General features: G+C 44.1%; 1 protein-coding gene across 9 annotated transcripts in view; it reads right to left on the minus strand.

Annotated features, from left to right (window-relative positions):
- FBXL2 (F-box and leucine rich repeat protein 2) overlaps nucleotides 1-12,714 on the minus strand; it is a 67,690-nt gene extending 54,976 nt beyond the window's left edge. For 6 of the 9 annotated variants that reach the window (XM_083826547.1, XM_083826545.1, XM_083826543.1 and 3 more), the window contains exon 1: nucleotides 12,491-12,714. In XM_083826547.1, coding sequence (XP_083682673.1) covers nucleotides 12,491-12,493 — 3 coding nt within the window. In that variant the 5' untranslated portion in view covers nucleotides 12,494-12,714. The remainder of the gene's footprint in view (nucleotides 1-12,490) is intronic. The other 3 variants (XM_083826548.1, XM_083826549.1, XM_083826550.1) reach the window with 3 other exon arrangements.
- Between the last annotated feature and the right edge of the window lie 36 nt (nucleotides 12,715-12,750).

A 12,750-nucleotide genomic window follows, 5' to 3' on the forward strand; every position in this document is an offset into this window, starting at 1 on the left:
AAAACGTAACTGTATCTAGGCAACAAAAGCAGGAGAATGGATGTGCACTGCTAACGGGACTGAAACAAGGGATATCAAACAACAGCTGATGGCACAGCACTTCTGTTCAACTGGAAACCACTGTAAAGCTTTCTTTATAACCTATCAAATTTAGGCACAAAATTGAATCTCAAAAGGTGATGCCATCTCAAACCATGCACATCTACAGTGGCAAACTATTTTTTTTTTTTAATTATTTTACATGAACACGCAGACGCTGTCTGCCACCCAGGCTCTTACTCCCATGCTCTGCCTCAGGCTTTGACTCTATGCACTTGGAAATCCCAGCTGTGCTGCTCTGTCGTGGCAGCTAACCACCTTTTCCCCTGGAACCCACTACCTGAGCCCAGCAAGCTGCCTTCAGCAGGCTTTCAGCTCCCTCGGCACTGCCAGATACCTACTGCATCTTTCCTCTTCCAGCACTGTGACAAACTGATGGATCAAAAGCCACCGACACCTCACATGAAAGCCTTTTGCTCTTGTGTTGGTCTTATAAACCATCACTGCTCACCTTCAGAGAACAAGATCAAACACAGCCAGGAATATCTCTCTGCCTTTCCAAAATGCCTCACTGACCTGGGGCTGCCCATAAAGGCCATACTGCCTTTAAAGTCTCCCCACAGCGAGCTCTGTCCGAGATAACAAAACCTGCCAGGCAGAAGCAGCTGGCCACACTGCCCACTTTGCTGTTTGGTTTGCTTCCAGAAAAGCCATCTTTCTTGTTTTGCCAGCGCTGGTATTCAGAGCACATCATTCACATTTCACTGGAGGGCATCAGTCTGGCTCTGCAAGGCCCCACTCTCACTGGGTGACAGATGAAGGTCACTCACGAACGTCAGTGCTCACCTCTGCAGCCATGCAGCTCTACCTTGGCACCTTCAGCCACTCCAGCTCAGCTGCCCCTTCGCACAGACCTAGGGGTGCCTGAGGTTGCCCCATCCACCTGTTCACAGTTGGCCAAGTAGCTGACAGCACCCTTTCCCTGTGGCTTTCAGAAGTGCAGCCACTTTCTGCCAGCTGTACTTGGAAATCACTGATCAAGCTTTCTTAAGAGTATGGCTTCTCAATTGCAGGCAGCCAGGTTATTAAGGCCCAACAAGTTAGTGAAACTTATTAGCTGAGCTGACCTGACCATCCTTGTAAGCAAGACTCACCTTCTCTCCTACAAAGTCACCAGACAGAGCAGTTCTGCTTAGGGGGAAAAAAAAAACTGCTTAAACAGTGACAAATTTGGAAAAAGCTGTTAACTGTATGTCTGAACATTCTTCAAGTATATATAAAGAGACAGCTGAAAAAATAGGTTTGATAAGGTTTTGTCCTCATCTGCTAAAGCATAGTTCTACCTCTTAGACATATGCTGATTAGTAAATCTTCTCTCAGGAGGTTTGTGTTTTTTTGTTATTGGTTCCCTATGGGAACAGAAATGTTGTTTTTGCAGTGTTACATTGTATAGAAGGAAGGAATGTGGTATTGAGATATGCTTACAGTGATAAGAAAGCTCAGCAGGTGACCTCCTAAAATGCAGACAACCAGACTCCTTAGAGCAATCAGGTTAAAATCACTATGTTAAGTCAAGCCAGACAAGGGGAGAAAACATTACCATCTCAAAAACAGGCCGGAAACTGAAGGCCAGGCATTGTCTGTGAAGCATCAGATAGATTGTGAACCTGGATTACCCACTCCAGTGGGGAAACAGGGGAGGGTCCTGTCATCAAAAAGTATATAAACTGTGTTTTTGGAACTAGTAGGTGTGCTCTCCTGCTTGTGGGGCGCCCGCCATTGCAATCGCAAAGAAATTACTACTTCACTGAGATCTTCGCCTGAGCCTAAGTTATTGGCTACAGAGTGTTTCTCACAATTTGGGGGCTCGTCCGGGATCCAGTCACCTACCGGGGAGCCCCACCGCCGCAGCAGCAGGAAGGCATGCCCCGCTGATTTCAGCGGTCCTGTGCATCGACGGCGGCGGTTCTGCGGAGAGCTGACAGAGGGCCCGAGACTGATGAAAGAGGCAGGATCCGTGAAGGAGTGGGGAAGGGAAGAAGGCAGGCACTCCGGGTTTGAGAATTGATCCGGTAACTCTGTGCACAGACCAAGGTAAGAAATATTAAGTATTGCCTTGGGGGTCGGGTGAGACTCTGTGTGCCGTGTGATTGAGACGTACTTTTGTACGGAGCGAGTGTGGAGTCCTGATCCGCGGTTCCGTAACTCCGCGAGGGGCGCGGCCGGAGACGGACGAAGCGTGAGATAAGGGAGAGAAAGGAAGAGTCTCGGGAAATTTGGTGTATGGTAAGCCCTTGCACAGGGAAGTGCTTGGCAATACACCAGGGAAATTTGGTGTACGGTAACCCTTGCACGGGGAAGTGCTCGGAAGTACACCAGGGAATCTGGTAAACTCATAGGTGTGCGGTAGCCCTTGCACGGGGAAGTGCTTGGCAGTACACCCCCATTTTCCAGAATAGGAAAAATGGGAAATATGAGTTCCAGGGGACAGGGAGATATCCCTGGGGGAGTGCCTACCGACAGTTCTTCCTGAAGAATGATAAGAAATTGGAAAAATAATCTCAAAATTAGAGATGATAAAAAAAATGGTTAAATATTGTGTATTAGTCTGGACAAAAGAACCAATTAAGGAAACAGCAGTATTTTGGCCAAAATATAGGCCTGATGAAAATTCAGGCTTTAAATTTGTGTGTAAACAATAAGATTCCTTTTTTTTGGAGGAGGAGCCAAGTTATGCTCCCTATAATCCTAATATTGCACCGGTGGCAGCAGCAGTCGCTCCAGGAAAGGAGACAGGGACTGCAATTAACACTGTCCCTAGAGAACAGCGTACTCTAGGCTCTGGCAAGAATTAAAACAAGGTAGAAGAGGTACTGAGAATTTTGCCTTCCCTGATACTAACAGTACTAGCACTAACTGTGTATCCTCTTAAGTGAACTTCCCCCCCTCCTTACCAGCAGAGAGGTTAGGAGTTTCCTAGGACCTAACTTACACTCTTGGGGAGGGGGAATTATGTATATAAATATGTTGTTTACAGGGAAAGAAATGGGAATGATCAGGAGGAGAGCTGCTATACAAAAATGGGAAAGAGCTCATCCTCCAGGACCAGGGGTAATACCGGCAGGGCAGAAATACCCACTTGCCGATCCTGGCTGGAATAATAATAGTGTGTAACACAGAAATCATATGAGAGACTTGGGGTCAGAATGAGAAAGTACTTGGGGATGAATCCTGAGGACCTAGTATCCCAAGGGCTCTTGATAGTTCATTTTGTGATTGAAGCCTGGCAAGATACACAGAAAATGCTCCAGAAGGTGGGGGGATGTAGTGAACAGTCACTGGGGGGGCCCTCCTGTGGGAGGCCCTGAACGTGTGTGTCAAGAGGGGAGATGAGAAGGAAAAGCAGACAGTGAAACTAATGGTATTGACAGTGTAGCAGGTAGGCAGAGGGTTGGAGAAAGAGGAAGAAAATCTTCAGGGGGAGTAAGGGTTATTGAAGGTGTTAAAGGTGTGGTATGTAATGTTTGACAGAGCTGTTTTTTGAATGAGTTGGGAAAGTTGAACGAGCAGGGAAAGAGGATGTAGGCATTATCTAAGTAACAGTCTAGAAGTTTTGGTATATTTGCTGTGGTGTTTGGTCAGTTTCCCAAGTATCGAGAAGGGGGGGGGCGGGGGGGGCAGCCTGCTCCACCAGGGGCCTCTCCACAGGCCACAGGGGTCTTCGGCTCCAGCACCTGGAGCGCCTCCACCCCCTCCTTCTGAGCTGACTTTGGTGTCTGCGGGGAGGTTTCTCACTCCTCGCTCTCCCAGCTGCTGTTGAGCAGCAGGTTTTTGTTTGTTTGTTTGTTTTCGTGGATGTGCTCTCACAGAGGCACGGACTGTGTTGCTCATGGCTTGGCTCTGGGCAGTGGTGGGCCCCTCTGGGGCAGGATGAAATTGTCCCTTATCTGTCACGGGGAGGTTTCTGGATTCTCCACGTGGGGGGCTGCCACTGCAGCCCCCCCCCCAAACCTTGCCATCAAACCCAATACACTGGGGCAGCTAGGTCATTACTGGCCTATAAAGTATCAGGGATTAAATTAACTAATGAAACTCTAAAAAGTGATGGGGGTGGAAGGGGCTGGGATAACAGTGCCACCTTTGGGGAATACACCAAGCTGAGACTAGGGGATAAAATGATCTCTGGGCAATTATTGTATGTACCCAAGGCAGGGACTAACTTGTTGGGAAGGGATTTGATGATGAAATTGGGCATTCAAATAGTAAATTGTTAGACTGGAATAACAGTGTTATTAATGGAGTGCTCTCAGAGCAAAGATATATTCACCTCTGACTGGAAAGACTCTGAAGTGGGGGCGGAAGCAACAATACAGATGGACAGTTTTACCTCAGGGGTTTACAGGGCCACCGATTTATTTGGGCAAAGTTCTAGAACAGATTTTGGAGCAATTCCAACCTCCCAAGGAGGAATTACTGTTACAAAATGTGGATGATCGTTTATTGTCAGGACAGGAGAAAACAGTTGTGAAGGAAGCTACTAACAAGCTATTCAACTTTCTGGGAAAGCAGGGCTTGGGAGTATTGAAAAATAAATTACTATACATAGAAAGAGAAGTCAGGTATTTAAGGCATCTAATGTCTGAGGGAAAACTGAGAATAAATCCAGAGAGGATTCAGGGAATTGTTGAAAACTAAGAAAGAACTAAAAAGTTTTAAGAGAGATTTCTTTAAGGAATCAGGAGCCACGAAGTCTGAGGGAAAATGAATACTCCCTGATGGGAGAGAAATGCTGAATAAAGCACCAATGAGGCAAATATGATGTTTTACATCAAGAGAGTCATTGGGAGATGCAAGCAATGTATGATGTTGTGCTAAGAAAGTATGTCTGTGTAGGAATATACACTTTAGTGAAGCAAATGTGCAGAGGATGTACCATATGTCAAAAGGCAAATAAAAAGGTCATTTGTAACTCACCTAGAGGGGGACGGAGCCAGGGATTCGACCTTTCCAAAGTAGACAGGTAGACTTTACTGAGTTACGTAAAGGAGGGAGATTTAAGTACTTGTTTGTCCTAATTGACCACATGACTGGATGGGTGTAAGCTTTCCCCTCCGTATCTGCCACTGCAAGCACAGTGGCTAAGGTATCACTGGAGCAAATAGTCCCTAGATATGGGATAGCTGAAAACATTGATTCAGATCAAGGAACTAATTTCACTTCACAAGTACTGCAAGGGTTAATGCAGGCCTTAGAGACTGGGATTTTCACACCCCCTGGCACCCCTCCTCTTCTGGGAAGGTAAAGCGAATGAACCAGACATTAAAGAAGCAATTAACTAAGTTAGTGTTAGAAAAAAACAATTTCCTTGGGTAAAATATTTACTTTTAGCACTCCTACAGGTTCAGACAGCACCGAGAAACGATATAGGAATTTCACCGTATGAGATGCTGTTCGGATTACCCTATCTGGGCAGAAGGGATGAGATACCACAATTCGAAACAAGAGAGTTTTCTTAAGAACTGTATTCTGGGGTTGTCCTCTTCTTTGTCATTTCTCAGGACCCGTGGGAAATTGGGTCCTGATTCAGACCTGGAAAGGATCAACTCCGGCCCGAATGGGAAGGACACTTCCAAGTACTACTAACCACTGAAACAGCCATAGGAACTGCGGAAAAAGGTTGGACTCACTATACTCGAGTGAAGGCATCCATCGACCCTAGTACCTGGGAAGCTGTTCCTACAGAAGACTTGTTGGAAGCTGAAATGAAGAGAAAAATCTCATAGTGGACTCTGAGCGGGATAAGAGCTTGCAATTGTAAACTAACCTTTTATTTTCACAGGTAACTAATGAGTGTGACTTGTGATTGAGAGAAAGGACAGACCTATAGTGAATTGAAGTGTTCCCAAGGGGGGGTTGTTATAGTAATAGTGTATATCTTATTCTTTGTATTGATAGTTATTTAGAAACCTAAGGTTTAAAAATAATGACAGGGAAAAATCAATTATTAATTTTGCTTCTAGTGATTGTAGGCCTCAGAGAAAGCCTTGGTCAACTGGCAACTTGGAAAAGGCATGATCAGATAATAGTAAGATGGGATACCCCGGAGAAATATGGGTGAATGTGACAGAGGGTTATGTACCACAATCTGTCATGTTTGATGCTTGTGAGGTGTTAGCTTGTGGAGATTTAAATGCCCAATGACAACTGAGCAGAGACAACAAATAACTGGGAGAGGCCCAACAGCCAGATCGAGAATAGCCGTATGGAAACAATCCTCTATTGCCATCAGAGAAAGGGAGAAACTCAAGGAGAAAACAGGAGAGAAAACAGGAGGCCCTCTTTGAAATGCGGCAGTTCAAACATTTGAGATTGAAACAGGGTATGGGGATGTGAATGCCTGGATAGAATGGGTCAAATATACTGTCCAGAGTCTCAACCATAGCAATTGCTATGCTTGTGCCTCGGGATGACCGATTGCCCAGATAGTGCCCTCCCCTTGGGGTGGACCAAGAATTCCCAGGGAATGCGATGTATGATTGCATTGTACCAAGAAAAGACTGCCTGGGGAAATGAGGCTTCTAAGTCTCTCTCTTTGCTGTTCCCTTCCTCGCATGATAGCAATATCAGGGTTCCCCCTGTATTCTCCACAGCTATAGGTAACCATACAGCTTGCCTCTCACAGCAGGGTGTGAGTGCTACCTGGCATCTGGGAGAATTTGCCTTGTGCACGAGGACCTTGAATGCTACCGAGGACTTGATGGGAAACTATTCAAGACTTGAGATCCCCAGGGCAGATCTCTGGTGGTACTGTGGAGGGAAGATCTTACGGTCCACCCTACCATCTAACTGGGGAGGCACTTGTGCACTTGTTCAATTAGCTATACACTTCACCCTGGCATTTGAAAGAGAAACATCACAAATACCCAGAAGAAGTAAAAGAAGCTTAGGAGTATCATTTGATGATAGAGCGTACGTAGATTCTGTTGGGGTGCCTAGAGGAGTTCCCGATGAACAGGAAGCCAGGAATCAAATTGCTGCAGGGTTTGAGTCACTGTTCTGGTGGGTAACAATCAATAAGAATGTGGATTGGATTAATTATATTTATTATAATAAGCAGAGATTCATAAATTATACAAGGGATGCGATAAGAGGAATCGCTGAACAACTAGATGCCACCAGCAAAATGGCTTGGGAAAACAGAATAGCATTAGATATGATGCTTGCGGAGAAAGGAGGTGTGTGCATGATGCTGGGCAACCATTGTTGTACTTTTATCCCTAACAATACTGCCCCGAATGGCACAGTAACTAGAGCATTGCAAGGGCTTACCATCCTTGCCAATGAATTGGCAGAAAACTCAGGAACAGACACTTCCATCACAGGATGGTTGGAATCTTGGTTTGGTAAATGGAAAGGGATGGTAGTGTCCATATTTACATCCTTGATTGTAGTAGCAGGAGTTTTGACAGCCAGTGGTTGTTGCATTATCCCCTGTGTAAGGGGACTTGTCCAGCGGTTAATTGAAACTGCACTTTTGAAACAAATGACCATGGATCCACCACCCTACTCAGATAAGATGATGATATTAGAGGAAATGGAAAGCAAAGAAAGTGAAGAAGAGGAAGACATCTACCAAATTACATCTTAGAGAAAAATTTTGCAAAAATCAACAAATTATAAAAAGAGAAAAGGGGGGAATTGTGGGAATAGAAATGTTGTTTTTGCAGTGTTACATTGTATAGAAGGAAGGAATGTGGTATTGAGATATGCTTACAGTGATAAGAAAGCTCAGCAGGTGACCTCCTAAAATGCAGACAACCAGACTCCTTAGAGCAATCAGGTTAAAATCACTATGTTAAGTCAAGCCAGACAAAGGGAGAAAACATTACCATCTCAAAAACAGGCCGGCAACTGAAGGTCAGGCATTGTCTGTGAAGCATCAGATAGATTGTGAACCTGGATTACCCACTCCAGTGGGGAAACAGGGGAGGGTCCTGTCATCAAAAAGTATATAAACTGTGTTTTTGGAACTAGTAGGTGCGCTCTCCTGCTTGTGGGGCGCCCGCCATTGCAATCGCGAATAAATTACTACTTCACTGAGATCCTCGCCTGAGCCTAAGTTATTGGCTATGGAGTGTTTCTCACATCCCCCCTCCAAAAAAAAAAAAAGTTTTAATGACTACGTATTTCCTTTTGTTCATTTGTCCATATATTTGTCCATTACTTCTCTGTTAAGGTTATGATCTTCCAAACAAAAACAGTATACAGTGAAGCATTTATAGATTATTGCTTAAAAAATAAAATGAAGCCTTCAACTGAAGTAATCTGTAGATTTGATTGTCCAAGTGGAACACAGGGAAACCCATACCATCTACTCCGCAGGTTTCAAGAGCAACAGACCTATGGCAGAAAATTCAAGTCGGGCGGATGAAGCACTTGTTGACTGTAGCCCACCAGAAAGCTAAGGATGCATCTTTCAGATTCTGTATCCTTCAGATTTGGTGTCTTTTTTTTCTTGAGCAAGAATGTAACAAATCCCTTCTCAAGCACCAAACAGACTCAAATACAGTTTGCAAAAGCCTAAATTCAAAATAATCGAGAAAGATATTTCCCTTGGTGCATTCACGTAACTTTGAGATTCTAAACAGAAAGACTGAAATAAATTCTTAGGCAGCTTTCACCGCAACATCATTCACAGGGACTGCTTACTCATTAAAATTCATCTAGTGACAAAAGTTATCTATTTGGTTTCACACAGCCTTCACAGAATCATACTGTAATAAACATTTAGACATTCAGACCATGATATATTTTTGGAAAATCATTGAGAGAAAAGCTGGTATCCATTTGCTTGAATGCACCAGTATTTGGTTATGGACAGCCATTCTGTTTCAGCCATCCAAATTTAATCCACATCACAGATTCAGAGCCCTTAGGAGTACACCTTTCAAAATTCCAGCTCTGAATCATTGTGTCAATATATAGTTGTTTGTAGTGCTACACATATGACTAGTTTTATTCCCAGTCTCCAGTATACTAGCCTGCAGACACGCTGATGTCAGTACCAACTCTCCCAGTGTGCAAACCTAGAAATTCTTCCACAGGTCCATTTCTCCAGGAGTTTCCACTATTCTAAGTTGGACTGATGCAGCCCTTCCTCCAACCACACTACCCATATACAGAAAGTCAATTATTTTTTCCTATTACGCTAGCTCAAACTGTAAATGAAATTATGGCTTAAGTCCTGATTGCATGGTTGAAGCTGAATCCCTTCCTCTGAGCACCTGAGACACAGATTTTGAACACTGATTTCTTTCCCCAAAGACAACTGCTCTTCAGAATTATATTAGAAGATATAGTTCATTACAGAAACGAAGCTAAAGCTTCTACAAAGCTGTTTTAAAGCAGCGCTTGATCTGCATTGCAAACACTATGTCAGAACCCATGTTTTTCTTACTATTGAGTGTGAAATTTTTGTTCCAAAGAGCAAACCTCCACTAGGCAGTCTCCCTCAAGTATGAACCAGAAAATAAATATGACAAGATCTGTGATGCCACTGCACACACCATGTAAGTGGTGTATGATTAATAAAAGCTTTCGGTTACAAGAGACAAAATTATGTAGCTCTTCATGATTACATGCAGCAATTATGTCTGACTTCAAAGGAAATAGCGTTACAGTAGCACTTCCAAAATACTTTTTTAAACTGCTCCAAGAAAGGTAAAAGGTTAAGACTTAAAAAAGCTGGACATTCACTTAACTGTTAGTATTTCCCAAAGCTTACAGTCCTTGAATTTCTGTAGAAATAAAATATCCTTGATACTTTTGTTTAGGAAGTATGTTACAGACATGTTCTGACCTACTCGTATGCTCAGACATTTTGGCCCTTAATATTTAGATAACTACTACATGACATCAAACAGTGATCCAGAAAGGCCTTTCCTCAGTGAAGCTCTGACCTCAATTTTAGCATCTGAGGACCAAAAAAACTTGACATACTGGTAGAGTTTCACATTTATGCAGACTTGATGATGTCTTGGGTCCTTATTGATTTAAATTTACAGAATATACTGGTTAACCAGTTGAAAAGTAACCAAACCCAATGAAAACAGAGCTTCCCATTTCCTTCTGCCTGAAGGAGAGCAGAGGAAAACACTGTGACAGAAAAAGAGTACCACGAAGTGTAGCCAACATTTTAAAATTTGGTATCAGTCTGTTGCCATTAAGCTCTTGTGGACTACACAGCAACAGCTCATGGTTTTAAGTAATCATAAGAGTGCAGGCCCAGAAATTTCCAGTTTCCAGCTCCAAGCCTCATCTCGCATGACTGCAGTGTTCTTCCAAAGCAAAGATAACAACCCAGATGGAATCACTCAAGAGACTGAGGGGTATTGAAGGGACAGCAATAGGGCTGCCAAAAGCATGCACCTTACAGATGCCAGGCTTTCTTTTCTTGGGCAGGTTAAATAACATGTCCTTAAGCACCAGAGACTCAGATGGCATTTGCAACAGCCTAAGTTCAAAATACCTGAGAAAGGTACTTCCCTTTGACCATTCAACTAACTCAGTGACTGACCAAAAACACCGAAACTGATTCCACGGCAGCTTCCACCACAACATCATTCACAGGGACCGTTCATCTCATCACAAAAATAATCCATTTGGTTCCAAGCAGTCTTGCAGAACCACACTATAAGCACAGATTTTCAGACATTTATAGCATGGCATACTTTTGGAAAAATCAGTCTGAGAGAAGAGTTTGATCTTTAACAAACCATCAGTAAAAAATGCTCAAGCTCAAGAATAACTAGTTTCAACTTTAAAAGAGATATATAAGTAATTTCTTGATCCTGAAAAATAAACATGGGTTTGATGGAGGAGGAATTCAGATTGCTGTGAATTTTAAGTCCACCACTGTATTCCTGTAAAGCCTGATATATATCTTTTGTAACAGTGGATTCAGACACACTGCATTTTAAAGAACACAAGCCTGACCTGCAACATTTAGAAGTTACTCTCTGCTTCTTCACAGAAGCTTTACAAACAATTAAAATATCCCACGTTACAAAATTCAAGTGGGAAAGCTGTTTTGCAAAAACTGACAGAAGACTGGACTCCAACCCTATCACAAACAGGTCAAGTCGTTCAATATACCTTGTCCACGTATGTCCAGATAGTACTGTAACCATTTTTGCATTGTGCTAAAATGACAAATGAAAGAAGAAGAAGAATTTATGGAGTATACAGATCACCTTCCTGAAACGTTTATTAGAAAGAATACAAATGAATGTTGCGCCTATTGCCTAAATTAGCTCCGGGCTACTGTCTAAACTGGGAGAGAAAATTCTGTGATTACACAATTTCATATGGTTTTGTCATACTTAGCGTACCCCTTTTAAGTGCATGTCTGATTCAGGAAAAAAATACTACTAGAACTATCAAGCAAGTTGATAATTTACATGAAACTGATGCTGTTATTCTGACTTCTAATTGACAAAACAGCTTAAGTACTGTTAATGTATAGCTTTCTGCTGGCATTCAGATCAATATTGTCACCATGCCAAGATTAGTACTACTTTCCTACACTAACCTAAAAATAGTTATGCTTCAGTGAAAATTTGACTTTTCGTTTCAACTTTCCACATCTGCTAACCCCACATTCTAATTTTAACTAAGATCACTAAATATTTGTCTGCTGTCAAAATAAGTGAGCAGTAAGCCAACAGCCTTTCTGATTTGTAGAAACACTGACACTTCATATATTAAATGTTGCATGTTAAGTGAATGAAATAAATTCCTTCCTCATCTTCCTCTGAGTAAATGGAAAATATTCACTCGTGTTTGTGATATACTTCATAAAAACCATTTAGTTTGTTGTTTTTCAGTCTGTAATTTTCCCTAACATTGGCCCAGGAAATAAATTCATTTCTATTTGGTTTACTTCTCAGATACTCCCCATCCCAGAAGCTCCATCAAGATGTGCGGTGACATACCAGTGGAAAGTAGGGCACATCGCTAAGTTGCACAGTAACCACCTCACCAACACCACACCACCCGCAGCCACGCTGCTGTTTACTCTCCCTTGTAGCAGCAGTAGCAATTTCGCCAAACCTCTACCAGGCAAATCCCTCCACCCTAAAAACACGGTATGACACAGTAGCACGCCCACCCTTTTGATTCCACCTCTAATTAGCTATCAAGACTGTTTTGTGTTTTGCTCATGTTCAAAATACCTGGGCTGGAAGCACAGGAGCCCAACCAAGCCTTTACGCAGAGGCAGCAGAGAGGCGGCAGTACCTCAGGGACCCCCTTCTTCCCCCCTAAATTCTGGCACTTCACCCCACACCCGCCGCAGAAACCCTCTCGCTCCCCCCTCTCGGAGCCCTAACCGCGATCCTCTCCCTCAGGGCACCGCGGCACACCCCCCTCACCCCGCCGCCCCCAGACTCACCATGGCGGCGGCGAGGCCCCGTTGTCCTGGCGACGCGGAGCCCCGAGGACGGTGCCAGGTGCAGCGCGCGCGCGCGCGCACCCCCTGCCTGCCTGCCTGCCTGCCTGCCTGCCTGCCTGCCTGCCTGCCTGCCTGCTCGTCCTCGTCCCCGCCGCCGCCTCCCCGACCTGGGGTTGGGCGCGGCCGCCGCCGCCAGTAGGAGCGCCCCACGTGACCGCCACCGCCACCGCCCCTGCGCCCTGAGCCCGGGCCGCCCCGCC

Source organism: Anser anser (genome assembly GCF_964211835.1).
Source record: "Anser anser genome assembly, chromosome: 2".
NCBI classification, from domain to species: Eukaryota; Metazoa; Chordata; class Aves; order Anseriformes; family Anatidae; genus Anser; species Anser anser.